The sequence below is a fragment of the Rhipicephalus microplus genome, chromosome 3, assembly GCF_043290135.1.
Source record: "Rhipicephalus microplus isolate Deutch F79 chromosome 3, USDA_Rmic, whole genome shotgun sequence".
Lineage (NCBI taxonomy): Eukaryota > Metazoa > Arthropoda > Arachnida > Ixodida > Ixodidae > Rhipicephalus > Rhipicephalus microplus.
In genome coordinates, this window is record NC_134702.1 from 71,634,809 (window position 1) to 71,661,691 (window position 26,883).

General features: G+C 46.1%; 1 protein-coding gene across 1 annotated transcript; it reads left to right on the top strand.

Annotated features, from left to right (window-relative positions):
* The first annotated feature begins 284 nt into the window (after positions 1 to 284).
* Positions 285 to 26,348, top strand: LOC142802829 (uncharacterized). The gene is made up of 9 exons (XM_075887881.1): positions 285 to 303; positions 1,936 to 2,057; positions 4,072 to 4,113; positions 7,883 to 7,984; positions 17,251 to 17,295; positions 17,967 to 18,008; positions 21,261 to 21,314; positions 24,175 to 24,294; positions 26,092 to 26,348. The coding sequence occupies exons 1-9, from the start codon at positions 285 to 287 to the stop codon at positions 26,221 to 26,223; spliced, it is 678 nt and encodes a 225-aa protein (XP_075743996.1). The 3' UTR covers positions 26,224 to 26,348.
* The last annotated feature ends 535 nt before the right edge of the window (positions 26,349 to 26,883 follow it).

Here is a 26,883-nt window from a genome sequence, read left to right on the forward strand (position 1 = left end):
TGCGTCTCACTGACCGCACCATTCGTTTTTCTCACGTCTGAATTGTCCTAGCTCTCCGACCAGTTGTACTTGCACAAACGCGCTGGTTGTTCTAAAAACGCTCAGTTAGGATAGTTAGCCTACTTGACTTGCCATATTTTCGCCAATTCACTGCATTGATAAACCACTTGAGGAAATAGCGCTTACAACACAAGGTTTTACTTATCAAAGCAAAAACCACTATTTCGTCCACTGTACAATCACAGATTACCAACTGCGTCATGATCGTCCTTCCTCTCATCAAAATGATAAAGAACGTCTTCCGTAAGTAAATTTTTAGCAAAAATACAGACTATAGCAAGTGCTTCTCGGCTGCGACGCTACGCACTCTTAATTACTAAAGGAAAATGGCTAGGCCGAGGTCACGTGTTTAGGCTGCCACTCTGTTTCCCTATGATGTCACTTCCTACAGTGATGCGTGATCAATGGTAATAAAACATTGCTATAAGTTACATTGGGCCTATTCTCTCTTGCTTGTATGTCCCACTGAATTCGTTTTGTTACCCGGTGCAGTTGCACTCGCCCGAACTTCCGCGACTATATAGCATGCAATAACCATTCCTGTGTATTCGAATATTTTTGCGCCTTTTTCTAATATCGCTCTCGCTTGGTGAGTAGCTGTGGTGAAAAAAGAAAAGGATGGGGAAGGTAATAAGGCAGAACCAACATGCACATGCTGAAGGACGCTACTATAGTTCTCATTTGTCAGCCTAGTTTCACTAACATCGGCAGATAAACGTGTTTTCTTTGTACGGAGCGTTTCAGCTAACTTTCACCGGTTAATACAAGCGCAATCACTAGGCGCGTCGAATAGGCCCAGTAGTGTTCTGGTCAATATGCAGCAAGATATTACTTTTTTTCCAATCGGGAAGCTGTGTGGTTTACAAGGATAACTTAACTCTTAAAATAGTAAATCCAGCGAGGAACCTTCAAAACAAGTGTTGTAGCACTTGTTCAGGACCATCGGATTATTTTATTTATGCTAAAAATAACTGCTAATGTACCGTACATAATTAAGAAGGACTGCTTACTGAGGTTTCAGGATAGTAAATCTAGCAAAAATTTTGAACACAAAAATTGTAGTGCTTGTTCAGCACCGTCGGATTATTTCATCTAGGCAAACTGCACTGTTAAATTTTTGTTTTCAGCCTTACCCTTTCTTTAGGTGCCCAAATGTTTTTTAATACTAGCCGCTAGTAAGCTGGGACACATTGTGTATTATCTGATTTTGGCACACGCCGCCTCACTTCTGCCATCCGTGCGCACCAGAGATGCCGCTGTCTACACCGCTGCACAGGAACACAAGCTGCGCAGGATCACAAGCAGTGAAGACTGATACGAGCCCACAGCAGCTATAGGCGACAATATCCAGTTGCCCCGTTGATTATTAAGAGGATTTCGTAACTGTCTTTCTTAGCAACGGTATTTCGCACACCTTGCGCCCAATACCGTGTCTACGAGAAAAGTAAGCTTACTATACTAGTACATGTTCTGAGGCATCACACAAATAATTTTGCTTAAAGGACAGATACCTGGGCAAGTTTTCAAAGGTTCCACAGTGGTACTTCAAAGCGCAAAACACACACGATACATGGAAAAGAAGTACACAAGAAGAGTGCTTTTCTTGCAACTGAGTTTGAGGGGAGCACTCGTTCTGCCTGCTTGCACATCCTGTGTGCTTTGTGTTTCAAAGTGCCATCATTAGTTTGCTTGATTTGTCTTCACTATTGATTGTTTCGTTTTAGCAATGATTGCGGCTATTTTACTTGAGATTAGAGGCCATTCTTACAAGTTATGTGGCATTGTACCTGTTCGCCTATACATTTAGATTTAGACAGCACTGAGTATTCAGTGTTAATATGCACATACAACACATGCTTTTTTTTTTCTTTGCAGCCCACACATGGGACTACATAAACTGTTTATACCAAACTCCTATTCTGACTGGTGTTTCAGCTGCGTCTGCAGGAGTAGGCCTGGCCACAGACTTCATGCTCCTCCAAGCTGTCAAATTTGGCGTAAGTCTTAACATATCCTCCCAAATATGTTTCTGAAGTAGTATAGCCTATTCCCGTACATTGTTTCTATATATCGCTAAAAAATACATGCAGTATCGCAAAGTACGTGTGAGGTTTATCGAGTGGAGGAACGTATTGAACCTTTATATCGTAGAAGACTAGGGCGTAAAATTGAAAACTGACAGTAAACAAAGGGTACTAGAAGCTGCACGAGCCCCTCTGTTAAGCGACGAGGACGGACTTAATCGCCAGCAGGAGACACTTTTTCAACAATGTTATGGTTATATGCAGCGTACACACCAGATGTACTTGTTAAAAGGTTCAAAGAAATACTGCGAAAGCTCTGCATGGGCTTGGATACGAACATTCACAATGCTGATGACATAATCAAATTGTAGTATACTTTGAGACGTATATGTCATTGAGAGGTGTTTCGTGACCTCCTCCTTTCAGATTTGAGTGCACGTTAAAGAACCCCAGGTGGTCAAAATTTCCGGAGCCCTCCACTACGGCGTCTCTCATAATCAAATGGTGGTTTTGGGACGTTCAACCCCACAAATCAATCAATCAACCTCCTCCTTAGGAATGATGAAAAGGTCAGCAAATGTCTTCAAAATTACAAAGTAAAATTATTGACGGCATACAGTGTCATTATAGATTGTTGAGTATTATTGCGAAAGTAGTAGATGTATTATCAAACACAAAACGTGACCATCAGCGTCAACAAGAGTGAAGCCAAAAAGCATCATGTGATGGAATCAGCGCATGACATCTTAACGTCACATATCTCCGAAATGTTTGACGTGATCAGGTGCAGAGACTTTTCGTGAGGTGGGGCAGGGATTAATACAATCGAGCGAGGAGAAAGAGAAGGCGCCTTTTGCTTTCGGGTCACCTTAGACGAATCGTGAGGGACCCTGCGAGTTTTCGATCCCCTAAACACGAGTGCTGATAATAAAACTTCAGTCGTTAGAGCCACCTTATTTGGCTTCTTACAACATCAGCTGCTACCTCGCGGAAGTATACTGGACAAAAAAGGCAGAATTTGCTTTTAAAGTTATATAAGCAATAAGCGACGATTTTTGTTGAAGAAAACCGCCTATTAGGCCAGCCCTTTTTGGAACGTTGGTAATACAGTGGTAATCGGTGGGAACCACCATATGGTTCAGAAAACGCCGCAGTGGTGGTCTCCAGATATTATGACCACCTGGGCATCATTATTGTGCACCTAAGCGTAATATCCTGAAGCGTAGTCTTCGGACGACATTGGCACGGCGTATTTCCTAATCTTTTTTTGCGGGCGCATTTTCAGATCACGGAAACGCAAATTCGGCATTAGATATCTCAAAGGAGAAATCTTTAAGGTGTGTTCAATGCTCCGCGTTCGCTGTATATCTTGTTCTATTAAGACTTTTGAATCCATCGCCCCGAAATACTTCAGCGAAGACTATGAAGTGTTCTCTTCCTGCAGTTCTGTCGTGCCGCATGCACAACGCCGTCATGTGGTTCAGGTATATTTATGTTTTCCGAGGACATGCAACACTGTTATGAGCACTCGTTTTGTTGCAAATCGCAATGTTCAGTGCAATAAATCTGTGGCCTATTTTCTCACATGGCTCGGTTATCTTCAATTCGAATTTCTATGCTGTTTATTTTGAATTAAAGTAGAGTCTGGATATAAGCGGCTAATCACAAATTTAGTTTTTTTACGCCGTGACCAAGAACTGCGCACTGTATCAACTTGGCCTGCAGGATGTCCCGTTTGTGACCTCGAGTGGGCGAGTTTAAATTCTAACAGTGGCACCGCAGTGCAATGTATATTAATCTCGTTGGGAGCCAATTCAAAGAACACCCGTGTACTGAGATTCAGGTGCACGTTCAGAAAGCTGAGGTAATTGAAAGTATAACCCGTAGTCCCCCACACTGACTTGTATCTGGAAAAGAAGGTAGCGTTGTTGATCATTTTCGCCCTTTCGCGCAAAACGCGCCATACTCTTTTTGCTGCTTTTCGCAGGCCGTCAAGCCGCGAACCGCCACTCCTGATCCCGTACCACCGGTAAGCCGGAAAATACGTCGTTTGGCGGCGACATGTGCCTGTGTCCAGGAAAAAGACAATGATAATACATGTGTAATCGGAATAACCAAAAGTTTTGACGATTTAGAGTACTATGTAAGCTACATCGGGAGGCAATCAGCTGTCGCTAGTGTCCATAGGGAAGCTAAACAGATCTGATCAGACATTGGCGTGACGTGATGGCGTACCTATACGCAGCTAACATCGGCCTATACAGAGTCGTATCTTAAGAAGTCAGAAAAGGCCTCGCCCAGGTGACCGAAGCACGGAATAGTTCCACTCATGCACTAAGCAGTTTACTCCGAAGGTGGGGTCACCGGCTGCTCGGCTCATAACGTGAGCCGTGAGTGCACGCCAATTGGTGCAGGCTTGTGCGCATCCGCCTTACAAGAGTGAATGCTGGGGACTTGTGAAAGTTGTATACAACTATACTGGCTCACATTCATGTCCAGGCCACAACAAAATTTACCAACGTGAAATGACAAGTGAACTCTTTATGAAAAGATCCGATTGCCTTATAAGAAGCGGTGCATTGCATGGAAGGCCTCGATTGGCAGAGCATGCTATGAAACAGGGCGCCTACAAATGCGCAGGTGAACAACGATTTTCTAGGACCGTATCGGTGTAAAGCCACATTAAATACTTAACAGCAACAAGTTTTTCGCGAACTATAGCCTTGTGACCACCAAAATTCAACTCAGAAGCACCGCTTAAAAACTCGGTTAATTCAGAGTACTACGTACTCTGATACAGGCACCCGTCACTTGCCAGAGGCCATGATTGCGCTCTTGTGAGCATAGTTTCCTAAGGTTAACTAGAAGAGACTATGGTGCTGCGATCGTTCAGACGCCATGGAAATGATGGGTAGTGCACAAATCTGCTTGGTCTTCGAGCTGACAGACTTCGAACGCACACTGGTTCTGTTCGTTGGGGAGTTTTGGTTTCCTTTCGAACAAAAGAACTGACCACTGTGAACTTCGTGAGTGGATAAGAATTGGAAAGCCTAAAAAAAAAACTCCCAAGCATTTCTCCGAGGGTGAACATGGTTAAGTGCGAATACACGGGGTGATGATATGAGGGGTATTTATTAATTCACACTATTATATTTATTAATCACACTATGGTGCCTTTATGGTGTAATGGTTCCTGGGAATCGCAATTTGATCACACGGGGGAGTTTACGTTAACTCACTGGCGAATGCCAACGGATTTTAACTTTACTCCCCCTCGCGACCCGCTCTCGACGGGAGACTGAGAGAGAAGGCGGGCGCGCGAGAGAGAGGGGTGCGCGCGCAGAGGGGTGCGCGCGCAGCTGCAGCGAGCGAAGGGGGAGGGGGTATAGGGCGCGTTACTGACACCGATATCAGCGTCGCGTCCGTGGCTTATTCGGTAGAGCGTCGCGCTGCGGCCCGCCAAGTCCTCTTTCTTTTAAAGATAGAGAGAAGACTGCGGACGCCGCCGACGGCGGTGGATGGTTTGGGGTCACTTATAAAGTGTATTCACACTTAAAAAGTCAAGGTTGTGACGCATAACCACTGCACTTGTGCTGAACTTCTTCTCACGGCAAAGTGAATTCAGGCTCCACGAATCTAAAAGGAGCCAAAAAAACGAAAATTGGACGCATTTGTGAGCTGCCCACCATCACCTTGCTGGCTAATGCACCGTGATTTCCAGCTCCCATAGGCACTAGCGCCATAGTTTCCTCTAGTGCATTTATGAAAAAAAAAACTATGCTTGTTAGCGGCCTCAGCATTGAAGGCATCGACCGCCGAGATACTAAGAAAAATAAACACATCCTGAACACATCGACCCGCTCAAGTGTGTTCCCTTTGGGTGCCTTTTCAATGAACGCTTTCTGGGTGCTTTCATATCCCCCCAGGCATGTTGGTTTTATGCGTGACCCCGCTGCCCCAACTAAAGAAAATACATGTTGAAACTGGCGGGCTCGATTTTGCTGCGTATACTTGCTGGGCTATGTGTTTTGACACTACCATCAGTTTTACAATACTGCATTGCCGGGTGCCTCTGCCAAAGCAGTGTGATGTTCCTGTGTTTGAAAAAAAGCTAAGAGGGTAGATGAGTAGAACCAGTGTTTAGAAAAAGTGTTAAACTATCTAAAGAACTTGATACTCTACTATGGGAGGGCATAAAGCTGTCCCTTGGGCCTCACACAGGATGAGTCCCTGTTGACGAAAATTTGGCTGATCCTGCCATTTCTTGAAACTTACACGACTCACTAATTTGATATGTTTCTGGTAAAGCGGCGCGTGTTCCTCGCATGCCGAACGAGAAGCCGTGTTTAGAAAAAGTGTAACTATTTGGAGTACTTTGTACTTTACCTTGGCAGAGCGGAAAGCCATCCCTACGACTAAGTGTACAAATTATGCATCAAATCAGATTTGTGTGTTTAGAAAGAGGGGTTAACAATTTAGAGTACTTGGTACTCTACTATGGGAGAGCATTAAGCCGTCGCGTAGGCCTCACACTGGGCCACAACGTGTAATCGGAGTGTGCAACAAACTGGTACAGGGGGGGGGGGGGGGGGGTTAGAAAAAGTGGGTAACAATTTAGAGTACAGGGTATTCTACTATGTGAGAGCTTGAAGCCGTTCCGAGGGCGTTAACGTAACGCCGAAAGTAAGTCTCATCGGGGGGGGGGGGGGTAGAAAAAAGGGGGTAACGATTTAGAGCACAGGGTACCTTACTATGGGAGAGCTTGAAGCCGTCCCGAGAAGGAAGATCACACTTTTTTAAGGAATAATTTAAGCCAGGTAATTCTACTCGGCAATGGCGAAGAGATCATCGGCGAAGGAAAAGAGGTACAGATGACTGGGCCGCAAAAGTGCTTTGCTATTTGAAAGTATTCTTGTGGAATGTCGACCATATTTTCATGCCTGGTAGTTGGCCTTTTTTTCTAACCGCCAATGCAAAATGCCTGCAAGTCTAACATAGCTGCACAGATATAAACTTATGTGCGCATTTGCAGCAAAAAGCTGTTATCTGAAAGTACAGATGGAGATTTGATTTCACCCCCTTAAGACCAAGTCAATAGCAAGAGAAACGAACGGCAGTCACGTAGAGTTGGCAAGATCTATAGTCAAACTCTCGTATTGTAGATGCGGTGCATCCTGCTTGTCCTTCAATTTTTGAGTAGTCACACCAGCAAACAGCGACATCTATGGGGAGTGTCTTGACTGGCATATCGACCAGTGAAATAATGATTCATGTCGCCAGACACAAGATCATCGAAACCAACGCAAGTGGGCATTGAATCGATGGCCATCGAAAAATTTGAAGTCATGTACTATCGCTACCAGCATGAACGGGAACGAGAGGACGTGGTAATAGCCTTCGACCCCAATTTTCTCGATATTCGGATGGCGCTATACTACAAACAAATAGCAAAGAATGGTGCATTTTTTGCGAGCTGTTGTCACTCCTATACACCACGCACCCGATTTTACCGACCTGAAGAACGTGTGAGAGAGATAAAGTTTTGACGTTGTAGCACCTGTACAGCGTTATCTAATGTTAATTTCTTGCGATATCACAGCTGTAATGCACGAAAGTACCGTATTCTCGCCTATTATTTCCCGAACTTGAAGGAGTGGTAACCGCATCCCTGCTACCAGTTATACTTGTGCCCCTCAACCATTCAGAAGCTTCGTGTCTTTCACGTAGTAACTTTGCCTTGTATCTTAAGTATCTGATCACTTGCTTGTGCTTCTGTGTTGTATGATGTTTTCTTCTAGAACTTTTATTCAACAATGCTATACGCAATCTGTATGAAGATGTTCCTCATTACCTTCGACTTCATTGACAACATGGTTGCCTTCTACACTTGCATGCAAGACGTAAGTTGCAGAGTGCCCCTATATTTTGTTCGGAATTTCTTTCGTAGCAGCTCTATGCTGTCAAGTCATCTGCATGTGAAAGAACTTGTTGTTGGGCTAGTTGCCTATTCAAAAAATGTTTTGAGCGCCTACACACGACGCATTCATTCACATACACATCCAGGCATCAAACACGCATGTGCGTGTTTCATGCCTGGGTGTGTGTGTGCTTGACTGTGTCGTGTGTTCACGCTTTAGTTATTTTTTAAAATCATCTGATTATGTATAGCGTTTAACTTTATTGTTGTAGCTTTAAGGTGATCGATATAAAATGGCCACAGAAGCTCACAGCGTTAGAATCAGTGGATAGGTGACCCCGATGAATCAAATAGAACGCTGTATAATGTTGCACCTCAAGGCTACTTAAAAAAACTTTGCCGAAGCTATATTTACCAAAATAAAATGAAACAACATACTACAAATACATTTTAGTGAAGCGATCATACCTCGCTGCGGCCAATTTTATGAGTCATACTGAACAGTTGTTGAGCTTCTCGTAATATGAACCAAATAACTCTTTGTCACAACTCTATACAACTACGCAGCTAATAAGTTGCTTCGTCGAGTAGTTTTCATGCGGGTATACAGTTAGTAGCTTGGTGATATAGAGGCTAACAAGCGCACCTCTGATGCCCAATTTCGTCTTTCAAGATGAAGAAAGTTATTTTTCTTTCATAAATGCGAAACGCACACCTGCACAACAGCTACTGTGTTCAGCATGTGTACAAACCAGGTCTGCATGCGAATAAATCCATGTTTCTCAAAAGAGCGAGCACAAATTCTTACTTATTTATTCTGTAGTTTCAGCGCTTGTATTTCCCTTGTTTTGTTGGGCACTTATTGGACCCAATAAAAGTTTATCCGTACCAAACCAATTATAGCAGTGTCTTGGATGTTCAAAAAAAAACACTGCACGTTCCCCCTGATGAAGCTGCCATTCTCATTGAATAATTCATAAAGTTACTGATACTGAATGTCCATCGTAGGAACGCCTATTTATAGCGGCTAAACGTTTTCGTTTCTCTATTTTATTACACATTCCATGTAAACATTCCCTTGAGTATACAGATAATATATAGTACCAACCGCAATATAAATACTGCAAGTGATGCCCCCACCATTATCTTCAAACTGCTGTGACTTGCATTTCTAATCATCCTAGTTTATTACTGTTTTCAACTAACTCCGTTTTGAAGTTACGCTCGTGCATGCAATGTTAGGCTCGTGCATGTCATTTCTTGTCCGATAATACATTTCTATAAAAGAAACTTGGCGCACAATGTAACCTTATAGTGCTTATTCCCAAATATTCTTCGTAAGCAAGGTACACTAACAATTATTTCCATAACTTTTCAGAGACGGGTAAGTTATGTTGCATTATATTACTGAACTAAAATCTTTGTGAGCTCAACCATGGAAATAATTCATTAAAAGGGTTTATTCGCCCATGAGTCAAGCCCCGCCACGGTGGTCTAGTGGCTAAGGTACTCGGCTGCTGACCCGCAGGTCGTGGGATCAAATCCCGGCAGTGGCAGCTGCATTTCCGATGGAAGCGGAAATGTTGTAGGCCCGTGTACTCAGATTTGGGTGCACGTTAAAGAACCCCAGGTGGTCAAAATTTCCGGAGCCCTCCACTATGGCGTCTCTCATAATGATATGGTGGTTTTGGGACGTTAAACCCCACAAATCAATCAATGCACATGAGTCAAATGGTAAACATGTTTACAATGCGTCAAGTATAAGGGCAGAATTGTAAAGTTTTGTCACGTGTTTTAAGTGCTTTTTTTTCTTTCTTACCTGTGAACGTGCTGAAAGCTACGAAGGATACAGGGGGGAGGGGGCATGTTGGAGGTATTTAATTGCAAGTAGCTACGTCCGTTTGTCAGCGTGCATGGTAACTTTGCTACTTTTTTTACTTTATATATGGCGGCAGCAATGATATGGATGCTTTCAACGTGTCTTTGCTGTCGCTGTCGTCGTCATGTCCCGTATAAAGCCCACGTTGATACCACCTCCCCCCTCCAACGCATCAGGTATTCTAACCGCGCGTATAGAGCGCGCTAATGGCTGGTAGACGAACACGGATAAAGCAGAGACCGAATCAGCCTGCCCATTGCCGTCGCTCGAAGGGTGCATGCGATTACATCACTCCGCACGTGTGACCTGCTGTCAAATGTTGCTCAAGCAGAGAGTAAATTTCCCGTCCTTCTTGAAAGAGCACGAATGACGCGGGAGTGGGGTGGGCGTCGTGAGATCAGCTAATGTGATCTTCGAGCAAAGTGGCACTGTCGCGATCGCTTGCGCGCGGGCTATCTCGCCCGGCATCAGCGGACGGCTTGTATACCCTTCTGCGTGTTGCGCTCTCAACGCAAAGAGACTGCGAAATCATCTTCTTTCCCTGGATCAGCCGTATTTTTTCTTGAACGAGCGTTTTTTTTAGAGTTACGCGAGAAAAAAGCTGGTGACAGCCTTACTTCGTATAGCGTTACAATTGATTGCTTTCGCGTTAATTGCTTCGTCTTTGTGGTGAAACTATGGTTTTTTTTTTGTCCGAACCCATGATTTAATCTCAGCGTAATCGAGAGCACGGGTACGTCGTGGCCAAGCTAGCGATGCAGCTCTCGGTGTAAAATTACCCAGTGCAACAAAACATCTTTGCAGGAGCCTGTACATTTCGCATAATTCCGCATAGCCAGAATGTACAGAAGCAAAGTTTGTAAAACAGTAAGTAGTTACAATGCGACGCAGATGAGTACTTCAAAATTGTTAATTTTCGTCAGCTGTTGTGCCTCAAGAACAAATCTCCCACATGATTATGCCACGCACGTTAGCTGATAAAATATATCGGACAGTAAGTCCTCGGGCTAATTAAGAGTGAATTACGCTTTGTGCGCACAAACCATGTGATGACTGGCCTTAGCACTACTTCAATGTGCGAAGGAAGCAGTTTATTTTCTAACGAAGCATCATTCAAGAAAAGTTGTAGCATGTCTCATCTTGGCTTACCTGTGTTGAAAAGTCACAGCTTTGCCGCAAAGGCGAAGCAATGATTGCGATAGCAACAAGTAATGTACGCGAAGAATGGCAAGCAGATAAAAACGTCTTCCGCATCGCCCACGCAAAAATTTCGCATGAAACGTGTCCAAGGTACAAATGAACGCTCATAACTGTCTCAGTTGTTACTTCACTGTGTCTGAAAAGCGAGTCCTTTTCTCAAACGGAGACTGTGCAGCGAGTGCAGGGACCTTTTTGCACCCGGTAACTACAGCAGAATCACTCCGGTGAAAGCCCAAGGCGCGGATTCTCCCCACCGCGAGATAAGCGCGTGCACGCGTGATCATCTACTCCCCCCCTCTCCGTGGGGCAAAGTAGGCATGGGAGATGAACGCATGAGTGCGCGTAGCCGCGTCGTGACGATCTGGCGACGCGCGCTCCTTGCGCCATGTCGCAGGCAATGCTGAAAACACGATAGTTCCCCCAAGATAACCACCACCAGCGATATGTGATAGATATAAACAGCTTGCTCTTTTAATATTGGAGGATGTGCTTCTTCATATCTCAGTGGCTAATGCCACGCACTAACATGCAAGAGGTGGGACGTACGATTCCGCGCATTTGAGTCATTTTTTGAAAAGTTTTCTTACTTGAATTTATATATATATATATATATCTATATATAGATACGTATATATATATATATATTATGAAGTCTCGGTAGTCTTGGCTGCGACAGCGTTTATTTGAGGAAAGACCTCGCAAAACGAACGGGCAGAGCCAGCACACAGACGATGACGATGATGATGAACCAGAGTGGCAATGAGGGCAAAGAGACAAGCGGATGATGGTGATTGTGATTATGCAGGGATGAGGACGATGTAAGTTACAAATGCCCACACTAATTCCCCCCCACTTGAAAGCGGACACCCTGGCCGCCGTAAGTCAAAGTGATGGGGAACGTCGCGTGAAAGGTTTCATGCGACAAACGTGGACAATCTCTGTGCTGCGATAGCGGCGGTCTGTTGGGGCGACGAGTGGTTTCACACGATAATTAACCGGCGAAGTCTGTTCTAAAACAATGTATGGCCCGATGAAGCGTGGTTGGAATTTGTCACAGAGACCAGGAGTGCGAATAGGTGTCAAAAGCAGCACCTCGTCACCAGGTTGGAAAGACACAACGCGGTGGGATTCGTCATAGATGATCTTCCGCTCGTGCTGTCTCGCTTCAGTATTGATGCGAGCCTGATGGCGAGACTGGGCCAGGCGGGAAATGTATTCTTCGCTAGAAGACTGACATGAATTCCCATGGCTGCTAAAGAAGGAGACGTCGAGAAAGGTAGTCGGGGTGCGTCCGTACACGAGGTAAAACGGTGAGTAGCAAGTTGTTCGCTGAACGGCGGTGTTGTAAGCGAATGTCAGGAATGGTAAAAGAGTGTCCCAGTTTTTGTGGTCGGGTTGGACGTAAACGGCTATCATGTCTGCAAGGGTTCGGTGAAATCTTTCTGTGAGACCATTTGTCTGAGGGTGGTAGCTTGAAGCTGTCTTGTGAGTAGTTCCAGATGCGCGCAGTACTTCATTTACAACTTGTGACAGGAACACTTTGCCGCGGTCACTAAGCAGTACACGAGGAGCCCCATGACGCAATATTATTGCGTGAAGAATAAAGTCTGCAACTTCCACAGCTGAGCCTGTAATAACAGAGGAAGTCTCAGCGTAGCGTGTAAGGTGGTCCACGGCAGTCACTATCCATCGTTTGCCAGCAGATGTGACGGGGAGAGGCCCGTAAAGGTCAACACCTACAACCTCGAACGGCATTGAAGGGCACGGAAGTGGCTGTAGAGGTCCAGCAGGTGCCGACGTGGGGAGTTTACGACGCTGGCATGGGTAGCAGGAACCGACGTACCGAGCTACACTAGAAGAAAGGCCAGGCCAGTAATAACGACATCGAATGCGGTCAAGAGTTTTTTTAAAACCAAGATGACCAGCAGTCAAGTCGTCGTGGAAGGCTTCGAGCACCTGAAGTCGGAGAGAGCGTGGCAGTACAGGAACCCAGCGCTGACCGTCAGGGTGGTAGACGTGGCGGTGGAGAACCCCATTGTCCAGCCTAAAGTGCTGGAGTTGACGACGGAGTCGCGCGTTTGGTGGATGAGAAACTCCCGAAAGGTGGTCCATGATGCGTCTGCAGTATGAATCGGACCGCTGGTGGGAGATAAATGTTGGCTCGTCATCCGAAAAGGGTTGCGTTATTGATGCGAGCGTATGAATTTTGGTAGATGTGGTGGTTGAGTTCTCACCAACGCTCATATGGGTAGTTGGAAGCGGGCAACGAGATAAAGCATCGGCGTCTTGATGTTTTCTGCCTGACTTGTAAGTTATATCAAAGTCGTACTCCTGCAAGCGTAGTATCCACCGACCCAAGCGTCCGGACAAGTTCTTCAGTGTAGAAAGCCAGCATAAGGCATGGTGGTCCGTAACGATTGTGAAGGGACGCCCGTGGAGATAGGGACGGAACTTCTGAACCGACCAAACCACAGCCAAACACTCTTGCTCAGTTATAGTGTAATTCTTTTCAGCAGCGGTGAGTACGCGACTGGCATATGCAATAACTTTCTCTAGGGAAGACTTGTCGCGTTGTAGAAGTACGGCTCCTATACCAAGGCCGCTAGCGTCGGTATGGAGGATAGTTGGTGCGGCTTCGTCAAAGTGGCAGAGCAGAGGTTCAGACGTGAGTGCCCGCTTCAACAGGTCGAATGCTGTTTGGCATTCTTGAGACCACAGAAAGGGGACGTTGGAAGCAAGTAGTTGGTGTAATGGAGCAGCAATAGAAGCGAAGTTCTGGATAAACCAGCGAAAATAGGAGGCAAGGCCAAGAAAACTGCGAAGCTCCTTTGGTTTTTCGGGGCGCGGAAAGTGAAGGACTGCAGAAATCTTGTCAGGGTCGGGCCGGATGCCATCTTTGCTAACGACGTGTCCTAAGACCTTGATAGATTTGCTAGCGAAAGAGCATTTCTTCGTGTTTATTTGAAGCCCGGCGCCGGCAAGGCACGTCAAAACTTGATCCAATCGTTCTAGGTGCTCAGGAAACGTTGACGAAAAGATAATAATGTCGTCCAGGTAGCAAAGGCAACTTTTCCATTTCAGGCCACGCAGCACGGTATCTATCATGCGCTCAAAAGTCGCGGGTGCGTTGCAGAGCCCGAAAGGCATCACGTTGAATTCATATAGCCCGTCGGGGGTTGCGAATGCCGTTTTCTCCTTATCGTCTTCATGCATGGGGATCTGCCAGTACCCAGAACGCAAGTCGATGCTTGAAAAGAATTCCGCGCCTTGTAGGGAATCAAGGGCGTCGTCAATGCGTGGCATAGGGTACACGTCCTTGCGTGTGATCTTATTGAGCGCCCGGTAGTCCACGCAAAACCGCACAGAGCCATCCTTTTTATGGACCAAAACAATAGGAGACGACCAAGGGCTAGATGAGGGACGGATGACTTCCCGTTTAAGCATGTCCGCAACGCTTTCTTCTATAATTTTTCTTTCGGTTAGAGACACGCGGTAGGGTCGGCGGTGTACAATAGATGTCCCAACAGTTTGAATTCGATGTGCTGTAGTATTAGTGCGGCCCAGCTTAGACGAGCAAATATCGAAAAAATTTACATGTTTCTGTAACAATGCGAGCAACTGCTGCCTCTGTGAATATGTCAATTCGCTGCTGATAGTGGTGGTAAAGGCGGAGGAAGAAACATGCTCACCGAGGCAAGGTTCTTTGGATGCGATGGCCTGAAGTGGCGTGACGAGTACAGGCTCGAAGTCAGCAACACGGGCCACAGTAGTGCCCTGTGGCAGTAAGATCTTCACCGGTGTAGAGTTGACAGCGGTGACAAGTGCCGAGCCATTGCAAAAACGAACGACACCAGACGGAAGCACTATACCTTTGCGAACGCAAAGTGGTGACGGTGAGACCAATACATCCCCGTGATAGATGCCGTTGGACGTAATGGTGACAATTTGCTCTTGTAGTGGCGGGAGTTCGATGTCTTTCGCAGCGACCAGACGAAGTGGCTTCTGATTATCGTCGTCAAGCATGTAGTCGGTGTCAGCGAGGTGAACGACGCGTTGTCCACAACAAATCGCCGCGGAAGCAGATGATAGAAAATCCCACCCTAAAATTAGTTGGTGAGAGCAGCGGGACAGGACAGCAAACTGGACATGATAGCGGATGCCGTCGATGAAAACACGCACAGTACAAAGCGCGGAAGGGCGAATGATGTTCCCCTGGGCAGCAACTAACGTGGGACCATCGTAAGGCGTCTTTACTTTCCTTAAATGTTCACACAAATCAGCACGTATCACAGACAATGTCGCACCTGTGTCCACCAAAGCATCGACTCGCACTCCTTCCACTTCCACAGAAACCATGTTACACGGGCCTAATGGAGGAATTTCAGTTCTAATTCCGAATGCAGTTTTTCCTCGACAAACTGCATCACTTAGTTTTCCGAACGAATATCAGAGGCGAATGAGGCGGGCCGAAGTGGAGAAGTGGAACGGCGGAAGGGCGAAGGCGAGCGGCGTCTCGTGTTTCGGCTGTTTCGTGGTGCAGTCGATGCAGGAGGAGATGGAGACCGGTGCGGGGGAGACGAATAACGCCGACCTTGATAAGACGCCCCGTTGTACAAATCCCGTTCACGCACATCGTTCCGACGCTCATCTTGCTGGCGCTTCCGGCAGAAACGGGATATGTGGCCGCGATAGCCACAGTAGAAGCATACAGGGCGAGACGAGCGCCACGGTGGAGAATAGAAGGCATTCGGGGCACTTGGAGATAGCGCGGTCAGGTGGGCCGAAGGGTCAGGGGGCACGGAATGGTAGTTCACAGGGGTAGCGGCAGCAACTGACGCGTAGGATGGCCGTGGCAATGTCGCGTGGACGTCGCTGGGAGGCACGGCAGCAACTTGAGGGTACGTGGCTAAAGGGTGAGAAGCAGGTGGCTGTACGGGCGCAGAGCCAGTCAGGGATGTAAGTTCCTCCCTGATGATGCCACGTAAGGGCATTCCCGAAGGCTGAGTAGGTCGCGGTGTAGGAGGTGTGAAGCCCATGGACCGCAATTCTTCGCGTATAATGTCCCGGATGAGGTCACGCAGATGGCCATCTGACGTGGAGTGGTGGTCGCCGATGTCTGGTTGAAGGCGGACGGAGTCCAGCGCATCAAGGCGCTGGCATGTCGCAACGACATCAGCGATGGTAGCTGGGTTTTGCACAGCGAGGGCATTAAAGGCAACAGGCCCAATGCCTTTCAATATGTGGCGCACTTTGTCCGATTCCGGCATGGATTTATTGACACGCCGGCAGAGTGCGAGGACATCCTCGATGTATGAAGTATACGATTCGCCGCGATGTTGTCGGCGAGTATCGAGTGTCCTCTTCGCGACGGCGGATCGAATGTCTGGTGTCCCAAAGACGTGCCGCAGCTGCTGCTGGAAGGTAGCCCAGTCGGGTAAGTCAATGACGTGGTTAAAATACCATGTCTTTGCGACTCCGGTCAGATAAAATGGGACGTAACGCAGTTTGGCGGCCTCGTCCCACCGATTAGCGACACTTACGCGGTCGTAGTCGTCGATCCAGTCTTCTACGTCTTCTCCACGACTACCAGCGAAGAGCGGGGGTTCCCGCTGATGTCCGTGTATGTAAGTAGGAGGGGCAGCTTGCGGCGGTGCGTGGTTGATGACATCAGTGCCGGCAGGCTCGGTCTGGGACATGCTGCCTGACTGTGGGCGCAAGCGGCGGCCTGAACGAAGCTCCAGGGGGTATAGCGGGCTGCGAGAGGTCCGAGGACCGAAAATCCACCTCCACCACGTATGAAGTCTCGGTAGTCTTGGCTGCGACAGCGTTTATTTGAGGAAAGACCTCGCAAAACGAACGGGCAGAGCCAGCACACAGACGATGACGATGATGATGAACCAGAGTGGCAATGAGGGCAAAGAGACAAGCGGATGATGGTGATTGTGATTATGCAGGGATGAGGACGATGTAAGTTACAAATGCCCATAATATATATATATATATATATATATATATATATATATATATATATATATATATATATATATATATATATATACGGTGTGACGGGGTTGCCGTCGGCAAAATCCAGCAGAGAGCGTCCATATAATTTTTATCGCAATTATAAAAACTGATTATGGTACGACACTTTCTTTGTTACTTCCCGGCAGTTTCTGCTGAAAAAGGCCTCAGGGGGACAGGACAAGTGGCAAGACGTAAGAAACTGCTTTCAGTTTGCTCACATGGGTAAACCTTATATCAAGACTTTATGTCGCGGTGACTAGGGTACACGTGGGTTCTGGTACTGGATTCAGGAGGACAGTATACAGAAAACACACAGTTAAAGTAACAAAAACTTCTTGTCTCATCTGCTTCACCACTTCAAATCACTAATATTCATAATTCTACCCTCCAGTAAATCAACAAAGTGCCCAGCTTAAGATGAAGTAGGCTAATATTGGCAAAAGGGCCCCATCTGTTTTATTTTTATTAGCGGCTGCATAAATATTCATGGCGTTGTAAAACAAGATATAACTGATGCCACCTAACTGACTTATCTTAGTTCGCTGGTGCGGCCGCTCATTTAATTTTACTGTCACGTTACAAGCCCAATATGCAATCAATATTTGAATGGTATTCACATTCATTGTTTTTTGCTTATTCATTCAGAAAACTTAGGATCTCTGCTAGAATCTATGAGCAATGCGATTTGTAAATGGGCTCCAATCTGATAATGTGTCTTGATTTAATAACGTTCTAACAAGCTGTTTCAACAGCTTCTAACTCAATGGCTCTAGTTCTAGCAAGCTCAATGGCTTTCGAGCTACACTATTCATATCTTGACACGTTTTAATTTTCACTATTTTGTTTACTGTTTTCCTTCTAGTATCTCAAACATCCACCCCACAGCGACCCTCTCAAGGATGCTGTAAGTTTGAAAGTCATTGCTTTAGCGAAATAGAAACGCTTATCAATTTGCGCCTTGAAATTCACAAACTGACGAGCTAAGAGCTTGAGACACAAACAGCGTGGCATAAGTGATGCATGTAGGTGCCAGGTAAAGCCACCTGGCATGCCGAAATCGTTAACGAGAAGGGAGAGGGATGAAGGAAGCCAGTGCTTTGAGATATGTTCAAGCTTTCGTGATAAGCCCTGTACTGTACGTTGCCTATTGTGTTAAATTGGGTGGAGCAGAGAAAAAATGGCAGCATATCCACGGAGTGAATGATGGAGAGCGGGGCGAAGGATTCGTCCGTCCATTCGTTCTTGCTTCCGTTTGTCCATACGTCCGTCTGTGGGACCGTCCATGCGTCCATCCGCCCGTCCGTGCGTGCGCCTGTTCGTGCGTCCGTCCCTGCGCTCGTCCATGCATCCGCCCCTGCGTCCGTTCATGGGTCCATCCATGCATCTGTCTATGTGTCCGCTCGTCCATCTATTCAACACTCCAAGCACCACCATCTCGCATCTTTTCATCATATATTCCTCATATAGAAGCACCGCCATCCAGCGGACATTCCAAGTACTAAACGAGAGGTAGCACACGCACACTTTCTTACGGCTTGTACTTCGTATCTACTTCCCACGTTCAACCACCTCGAGTTCATTCATGGTATATGCTAGTTCATTGTATTCAAGGCATTGCGGCTCAACGCTCGCTAAACCTTTCTTAACTAAGGAGGTTACACCGAGCGAGTATAACGTAGCAACCCTTTCTTGTCAGATAGTGCTCAATGTACATGCCAATGGCTGCTAATGGGGATCGCAGCGTGCGCGTTAACTAAAAGCCGAATGCTCCTGTCTCTCATTCCCCCTTAGCAGCCATTGGCATGTACAATGAGCCTAATCTTTTATTGTTGAACAACGCACAGAAGAAATCTCTCACCGGCAGCACTGAGGAGGTGAAAATGGTATACTTGTTACACACTACAATGGCTACGAGGGACGATCGGGTGTCGCTATAAAAAGCTTTGCCCTAAAATAGAGCTGAAGCTATTATAAGCAAGGGTCTCAATACAGCACTGGAGCTTTCCGCGAACATCTCTGCAGTAAAACTTCTTGGGCTGTGTGCCTCTTATACTTTGGATGAACTCACAGAAGCCGCCACGATGTCAAAGCAATAAAGACTTTTGAGAAGTAGAACCGGACGGAAAGTCATGGAGCGCTTGGGGTTCGAGCCCACCGAGTGATTCAGACAAAGAGCTATCATACCTAAATCAACTTGGGACAGACTCAAAATTACCCCGCTGCCGGAAAACCTGCATTCAATTCTTCACGAAGGGAGACGCAAAGCAACAGCTGAATTCCGGCGTGGGAGACTTGAACGCCAATCTGGTGCGTTTTACACGCACGCTGCGGAATATGAAAGAAGAAGGGGAGCATACACAGCGATAGTGCGTGATTCGCAAGAGTGGGGGCCTGGATTCGTGGAGTGTGGACCAGTGCCTCTACAAGCACAATCGCCACAGAGGCAAAAAAAACTTGAGATCGCTCTGGCAATAACGCAAAATGGCACACGAGTGATTGTTAGCGGCTCCAAGTAAGCCATTAAGAACTATGATAAGGGCAAGTCTCTGCTGAAGCCGCCAAAGACTTAATTAAGACAAGGACCAGTACCCACAGAGCTATCCTAACTGAAACGGTCCCCGGTCCATCAAGGTCTGAAGTGGAACGAGAAGGCGCACGCGTTCGCCCGAAGTCTCACTTTTCAATATTCAGGACATCGGAATTGATGGCCGGTGATCCGCCGAAGCTTCTCGAGCATCCTTCCCCACAGGAGACGAACTACAAACGTTCCAAAAAAATCACCTCGCATTACAAATTCCAACGTAAAAGTTATCCAGAGGCAGCTAAACAGCTGAACAATAAAACAGGAAATTATGTGGCAAAAATTGCAAACCGCGGTGTTTCCAAACCCTCACCTGTACAGCAAATGGCACCCGGAAGTGCCTAACCCCAGACGTGCACACTGTAATAGCACTGCAGATTTAGTGCACATGGTCTGGATCAGCCCTTCCTACATTGATCCAAAGAGAAACGTAGAATCCTGGGAGGCCTTATTATGCAGCCACGACGCCGAAGAACAGCGTAAAGTCATCGGTTCCGGCCTGACCACCGCCAATACGCAAGGGTGGTGGTTAGAAAAAAGAAGGCACCTAATTTCTGCAGCCCCGTGAAAAGCGCAGCGCCGTGCCCCCCCACCCCACCCCCCTCCTCCCAGAGTATTCCGGCCGACAGCTAGGGGGATGAATGGGGTCACAGGCCAAAGCCTCCTACCCTGTAGTATACACGAGTGCAAATAAATGTTATTTTTCTCTCTCTCCATGACCTGTTGCTCTGACGGATTTTGTTTTGGCGTAAGCCAGGCTTATTCATATGCTGATAACGCACTACTATGCTCCGAGAGAACTATTTGAATGCATTGTAAAATTTATATTTGTCCAAAAGAAATGCGAAAGCTGAAACAATACACATACACCGGTGAAGATAATGTTGGCTATATATTTCTATAGATTGGTTTGCAAGGTGAATTTTAATTTGATGCTCAAGAACACTTCCTTTAGTAGTTCTAAACAATTGCATTACCTTTCATGAAACGTAATGATAGTAATACATTCATTTGCAAGGCATGTATAAAAATAAATAAGCAGTAGAGTGCTCGGTTTTACCTATCAGAAAAAGAAATCTGCCGAACAAACACCTCTTGCAGCTATTTTATTCTTCATGTTCCTGTCCACTTAAAAACAATAGAACTATCACTGTCTCACAGATTGTTTTCCTGAAAATTCTTATTATGCATTTAAGTAGCCTAAAGCAGAAATCGGAGACAGCATTTTGTATCCTGATGAATAAACCTGCACTATTTCAACAACTAACATTATGGATAACATCGACAGTAGTTTGTCGCGCATGGCCAATCGCTGCATATTACGGCTTGGACATAGGCTTTTTGCAGCATTTTTATTGGAGGCTGGCATAAAAATAAATGATACTTCAGTACGGGAGATTTGCTTGCTAGAATCACGAGATAGTTTTGATGTACGTCGTAGGGGGAAACTCTGAATTTCAATCACCTCATATTTGAGCTAAATAATTGTTAAGGTGTACACGTGCAAGTTTTAGTGTATTTAGGAGATCGGAAGACGTTGTTATACGGGTACTTTTTTTCTTTTTTCTTGCACAGGTTATTTTCCTTTGGTACACCGTAAACTTCACTGCCATCTTAACCGCTGCCAAGGTAAGTGAATATTGCACAGTGTTCTTGTATTACGAATATAATTATTAGGAGTTAACGCCCCAAAACCGCGATACGATTGGGAGAGACTCCGCACAGGAAGGCTCCGGAAATTTTGATTACATCGGGTTCTATAACCTGCACCTAAATGTAAGCAAACGACCTTTAGCAGTTCCGTTTCTACCAAAAATGTCGCCGCCACGTCAGGGATTCAATTCCGGTGCCCATGGGTCAGGCGTCAAGCATCAACTACTTGACCACCATGGCGGGTGCATTATTACAATCACAGTGACGTTTCAAATTCGAGATATTTCACGTCTTTTACAGTTAGACACACAGAGTAACGGACACAAAATACATGGCGCCAAAAATTATATCCTTTATTTTAATTACGATTACGTCGTAACCAGCGTGATAAAGCCTTCGCAAAAGTTTCCGCTTCAAAAAGTTTACCTTAATAAATTTATTTACCAATAATCATCACTGCGATACTTTCGATGCGAAATGATCGGTAGTGCAAAATTTGTTTCTGTGTTAATATGGGTGGCTTTACGTCCCTAGACCACCATATAATTATGAGAAACGCCACATTGGAAGGCTACGGAAATTTCGACCATCTGGTTTTTAGGGGCGAAGCTCCTTATAGCGGCACCCGTTCGTCCCTCGTAGTCGTAGTCGTAGTGTGTAACCAGTCTTACGCTTTGACCTCCAAGGCGGTGCCGGCGGGAGAGTTCTCCTGTGCGTTGTTGAACAATAAAAAAATTCGCAGCGTGCGCGTTAACTGAATGCCTAATTCTTCTGTCTCTCATTCCCCATTAGCAGCCACTGGCATGTTCCAGTAGGAAACGTTAGTAGAACTAGAAGTGTTAAAAGCCGACTTCTGCTGTCTCTCATTCCCAGTAGCAGCCATTGTATACCTCCAAGGTAGTGCCTGGTGAGATTTCTTTTGTGCGTTATTAAACAATAAAAACATTTTTGTTTAAAACGCCGTTGATTGATGAAATAAACCAACGAAAGACGCCAGATGTTTTCTAAAGGCAAAATGAAAAGACGCCAGATGTTTTAAAGCAAAACAAAAAGAAGACGCTAGCTGCTTAACGAAAGACGCCAGGTGTTTTCTAAAGCAATGGTTTTGTAATCAAAACCATATCGATACAAGTTTGTAGTTGCCGATGCTCGTTGCCGTCGGTGAGTGCTCGTATGGATAAGGATGCCGAAAGGCGGGCGCGCAGGGCAGCGGCGGCGCGTGCTCGCAGACAGGGCCCTGAAGTGAGAGCACGCGAGGCAGAAGCGCACCGGGAAGCTGCGTGACGTCGCCGCCAAGATCCTGCTGTACGGGAACAAGAAGCCACATCAGCAAGGCAGCGTCGGCGAGATCCCGCCATACGTGAACAAGAAGCTGCAGTGGCACGTCAGCGTCGGCAAGACCCTTCCGTACGGGAAGGAGAGGCCACATCAGCAAGGCAGCGTCGGCAAGATCTTGCTGTACGGGAACAAGAAGCCACATCACAAGGCAGCGTCGGCAAGATCCTGCCGTACGTGAACAAGAAGCTGCAGTGGCACGTCAGCGTCGGCAAGACCCTTCCGTACGGGAACGAGAGGCCACATCAGCAAGGCAGCGTCGGCAAGATCTTGCTGTACGGGAACAAGAAGCCACATCAGCAAGGCAGCGTCGGCGAGATCCCGCCATACGTGAACAAGAAGCTGCAGTGGCACGTCAGCGTCGGCAACACCCTTCCGTACGGGAACGAGAGGCCACATCAGCAAGGCAGCGTCGGCAAGATCCTGCTGTACGGAAACAAGAAGCCACATCAGCAAGGCAGCGTCGGCAAGATCCCGCCGTACGTGAACAAGAAGCTGCAGTGGCACGCCAGCGTCGGCAAGATCCTTCCGTACGGGAACAAGAGGCCGAGGCAGCACGTCAACGTCGCGAAGCAGATCTTGAAAACGTTCGACAATGGGAAGCGGCGAGGAAGCGCGCATATCGCCAGGCGAATCAACAGAAGAAAATTTCACGATATTCCTTCCAGGAGCTTCGCCCAATCTCATCATCATTCACCTTTTAGATCTGCCGTCAATTTTTTTTGCAAGACCACGAGACACAAGAAGACAGCTGATCAGTCCCGCTGCAGGGGCAAGCATCCTTGAATTTAAATTTTCCACCTTTTCTAATTGATTGATTTGTGGGGTTTAACGTCCCAAAACCACCATATGATTATGAGAGACGCCGTAGTGGAGGGCTCCGGAAATTTCGACCACCTGGCGTTCTTTAACGTGCATCCAAATCTGAGTACACGGGCCTTCCCACCTGTTCTAAAGGCTGCTAAAATTTCCGGTGCACAAGGATCTAAAACAGTCACAAAATGATTGAAAAATGAAAGGTCTCCGAGACCTAGTGGTTTGAACAAACTTTCCAGGCCTGCTGTATACGTATTCAGAGAATACATGCTGATTTTGAGGACAGTGGCAAAAAGAAAAAAATCAAGTTTAACCTGAAGTAAGAACTCTTTCAACAAGTTTACCGGAGGCGCACTAAAGTTCGTTGAGCAAACATACATGCATAGTCGAAGTCACATGGCAGTCTGTAGACCTCCTTTCATAACTGCACATGCATACAAGGGCTACACGAGCAAGCAGTACTGCCATACGAATAAAAATTAGGAAAGATCTGGGGCATGAGGAGCAGACCTCAGCAACAGCATAGTTCAACTTCTCGCCGTTTCTGATATCTTGCCTCCCCTTCCTGATTACGTTACTCACAAAACAACGTTACAAACAGTGAAGCATTAGAGGTGCTCCACTCTCATATCTTTTTTCCTCAACCATGTCCTCGCATAAATAAATTTTCTCACAATCGATGCAGGGCGTGGCACTGTTTCTAATTTATGACTTCTACGAAGGCGTCAAGCAGCAGGGCACACTCCTCGCTAGTGGTCTCGTCGATTCTCTCCCGGAGCGTGAAGTTGGATCAAGCCCAAAGCAGGTATTGTAGGTGCTTCACTTCTTAAGCACATTTGCGAAAAAAATCTTCATGAACTGTTTGCAGAAAAAATACATGCGACACGTTTAAAAAAATGCGTAGTTTAAGATACATTGATATTGTAACCTTAGAGTTATTCCAAAGATATCTTCAGTGCTAATTTTGTGGTCATTTGGAGAATTTTAAGAGAAAATTGGTTGAAAGCGGAGATAAGTCTCTGGAGATTGTCGTACGCTCACTTCATTGCCGAGCCACGAGAGCGAAGCCTCACGAAAGGGAGAGCATGGGTGGTTTCTTTTATTATAATAAAGAGCCCTGGCATGGGTTCAGCTAAGTGGGCAAAAAGAAAGGCTAGTGCAGCTATAGCCGAGTCTGGTATACAGCAATGGTAGCGACGTGGAGACGTTGACGAAGATGGGTGAAGAGGAGGAGAACGAAAGCGAGGCTACGGCGAGAGTGGTGCAGCTAGTGTTGTGCAGACGAGCTGGGAGCATGGAGCTCGGTGTGCGCTCCTGTTCTCTCTTCCCATCCACGCGTAGTGTTTGTTCTGGAATGCTTCGTTTGTACCGTTGCAGATAATGACAATCAGTGTGATACCACCAGCTTTCCTGCTTAATTCGCCTTCGCAACGTTAAGTTGGGAAAGCTGCTTCATTTTTTGTTCCTTCAGCTGAATAGCCTCATCAGTGACAACGTTCAATTCTTCGATCACTTATTTGGTCGAGCTGGCGGCTTTTGAGCTTCAGAGAGAGAGAGAAACAACTCTGTTTTCGAGCTCAGGTTTTTTCTATACCAAGACACCAGAAAAGTATCGGGAAATGCTTGATTCAGTCAGTGAACAGTCTGCGACAATATTCTGTGATGTAATTGCCGGCAAAACAAATAAATCCTATATTCTAAAGAAGTGGATTGCGCAGGATCCGCGCATCGGTTTCCGCTCGCTTTATAACCTTAGGCGTGCACGCTTTCCTGGACATTTCCACAAACTGCGCACGAAACGCCATCGCTCACGCTATGACATTACCTTCCTGAAAAAAAACAAAAAAGTGTGTTTCTTATATTTTTCGGTGAGTCACAACTTACCTCGAACACAACACTCTTTAAGGTAACACGTTAAGTCCACCTCGATGAAACAGTGGCTACGGTTCTCGGCTGCTGACCCGAAGACTGCGGATTTGATTCCTTTCACGGCAGTTGCATCTCGATGGAGGCTGAATGATAAAAGCCGGTGTACTTGTATTATGCGGTGTCAGTGCATGTTAAAGATTACCAGACAGAGATAACCGAAAGGTCCGGCGCCATTTGCTCTCATGACGGCTCTGATATTCATATGGTGGTTTTGGAACAGAAAATTCCTGATATTCTTGTTATCAAGATACGTTACCATGCTTTTCGGTCCCATGACTTTCTGACAAGAATATAGTGATTTGCAAACTCAGTTTACGTGTCTATTCAAAGGGGTTCATATATGTTGCGAGTCAGAAATCCGAAAAAGATTTGAAAGACTGTGCTTTTTTTTTTCGAAGGGCTCATAAACGCGGCGCACAATTTCATGGTGGTCACAGTTTACGTTGATGGCTGTATAATCTTTTCTGCTACTACATGTGCATTTACACAAGGTATGGGGGAATTTCCACAGTATTACCTAATTAAGTTTAGGTATTTTGAATCACAAATTTTACATTGTAACCCGCTTACAATCAAGAATTCATAATATATCAGCAGTCGCTGACTAATACTGATATTTCTTTGTGCAAAGCCCTAAGTGCTGACTCTCAATGATGCCAACACGCTCTTGTAGGTGGTGCCGATTGATGAGCATGGCGAAGCGGTCGGCGACACGCTACTCGAAGAAAGTCCTGAAAACCACGCCCTCCCTTCAGGCGACACCATTGATTCACGTACGACTGACAAGTCAACGAATCCAGCATAGACCGGACAGCCAAACTGCATTGGCAGTAGAACGAATGCATGATAGTGACGCATGAAACCACTTTTATACATAGACGATACCGTTCTACGAAGTGTTTTGAGGTCTTGTGATCTGTATAATCTATAATAAAGAACATAAAGATTTCTGATTTTATTATGAGCTGAAATTTGTGTAATTACTGCAAAAAAGTCTGTCCATTCATCCGTCCATCCATCTGCCTGCTGTCTGGTCGTCTATCTGTCCTTATGTCTGTCTGTCCGTTAATCGTTGTGTCTGGTCGTCCATCTGTCGGTCTGTCTTTTCGGCTGTCCGTCTATCCGCCTGACCGTGTGCTTGTATGTCTGTCCGTCCATTCATCCATCCGTCCTTTCATACATCTAGTCAACACTTCGAGTTCCGCCATCTCGAATCTTTTCATCATATATTCATCATATACAAGTATCGCCATACTGCGGGCATTCCAAGGACTAAAATGAGAGGCGGTGACTATAAACAGGAGACGCACGAATCACGCCTTAACTATCTTTGCCCCCAAAACCGTTCGGCATCGGTGTCATGAGTGGTCTCTATTGGCTGGGCTATCAGTTACGTCGTTTTCAGTTTCTAACCCAAGCACACACGACATTGGCTACAATGAGAGTGATGTCATCCAACCCGTCG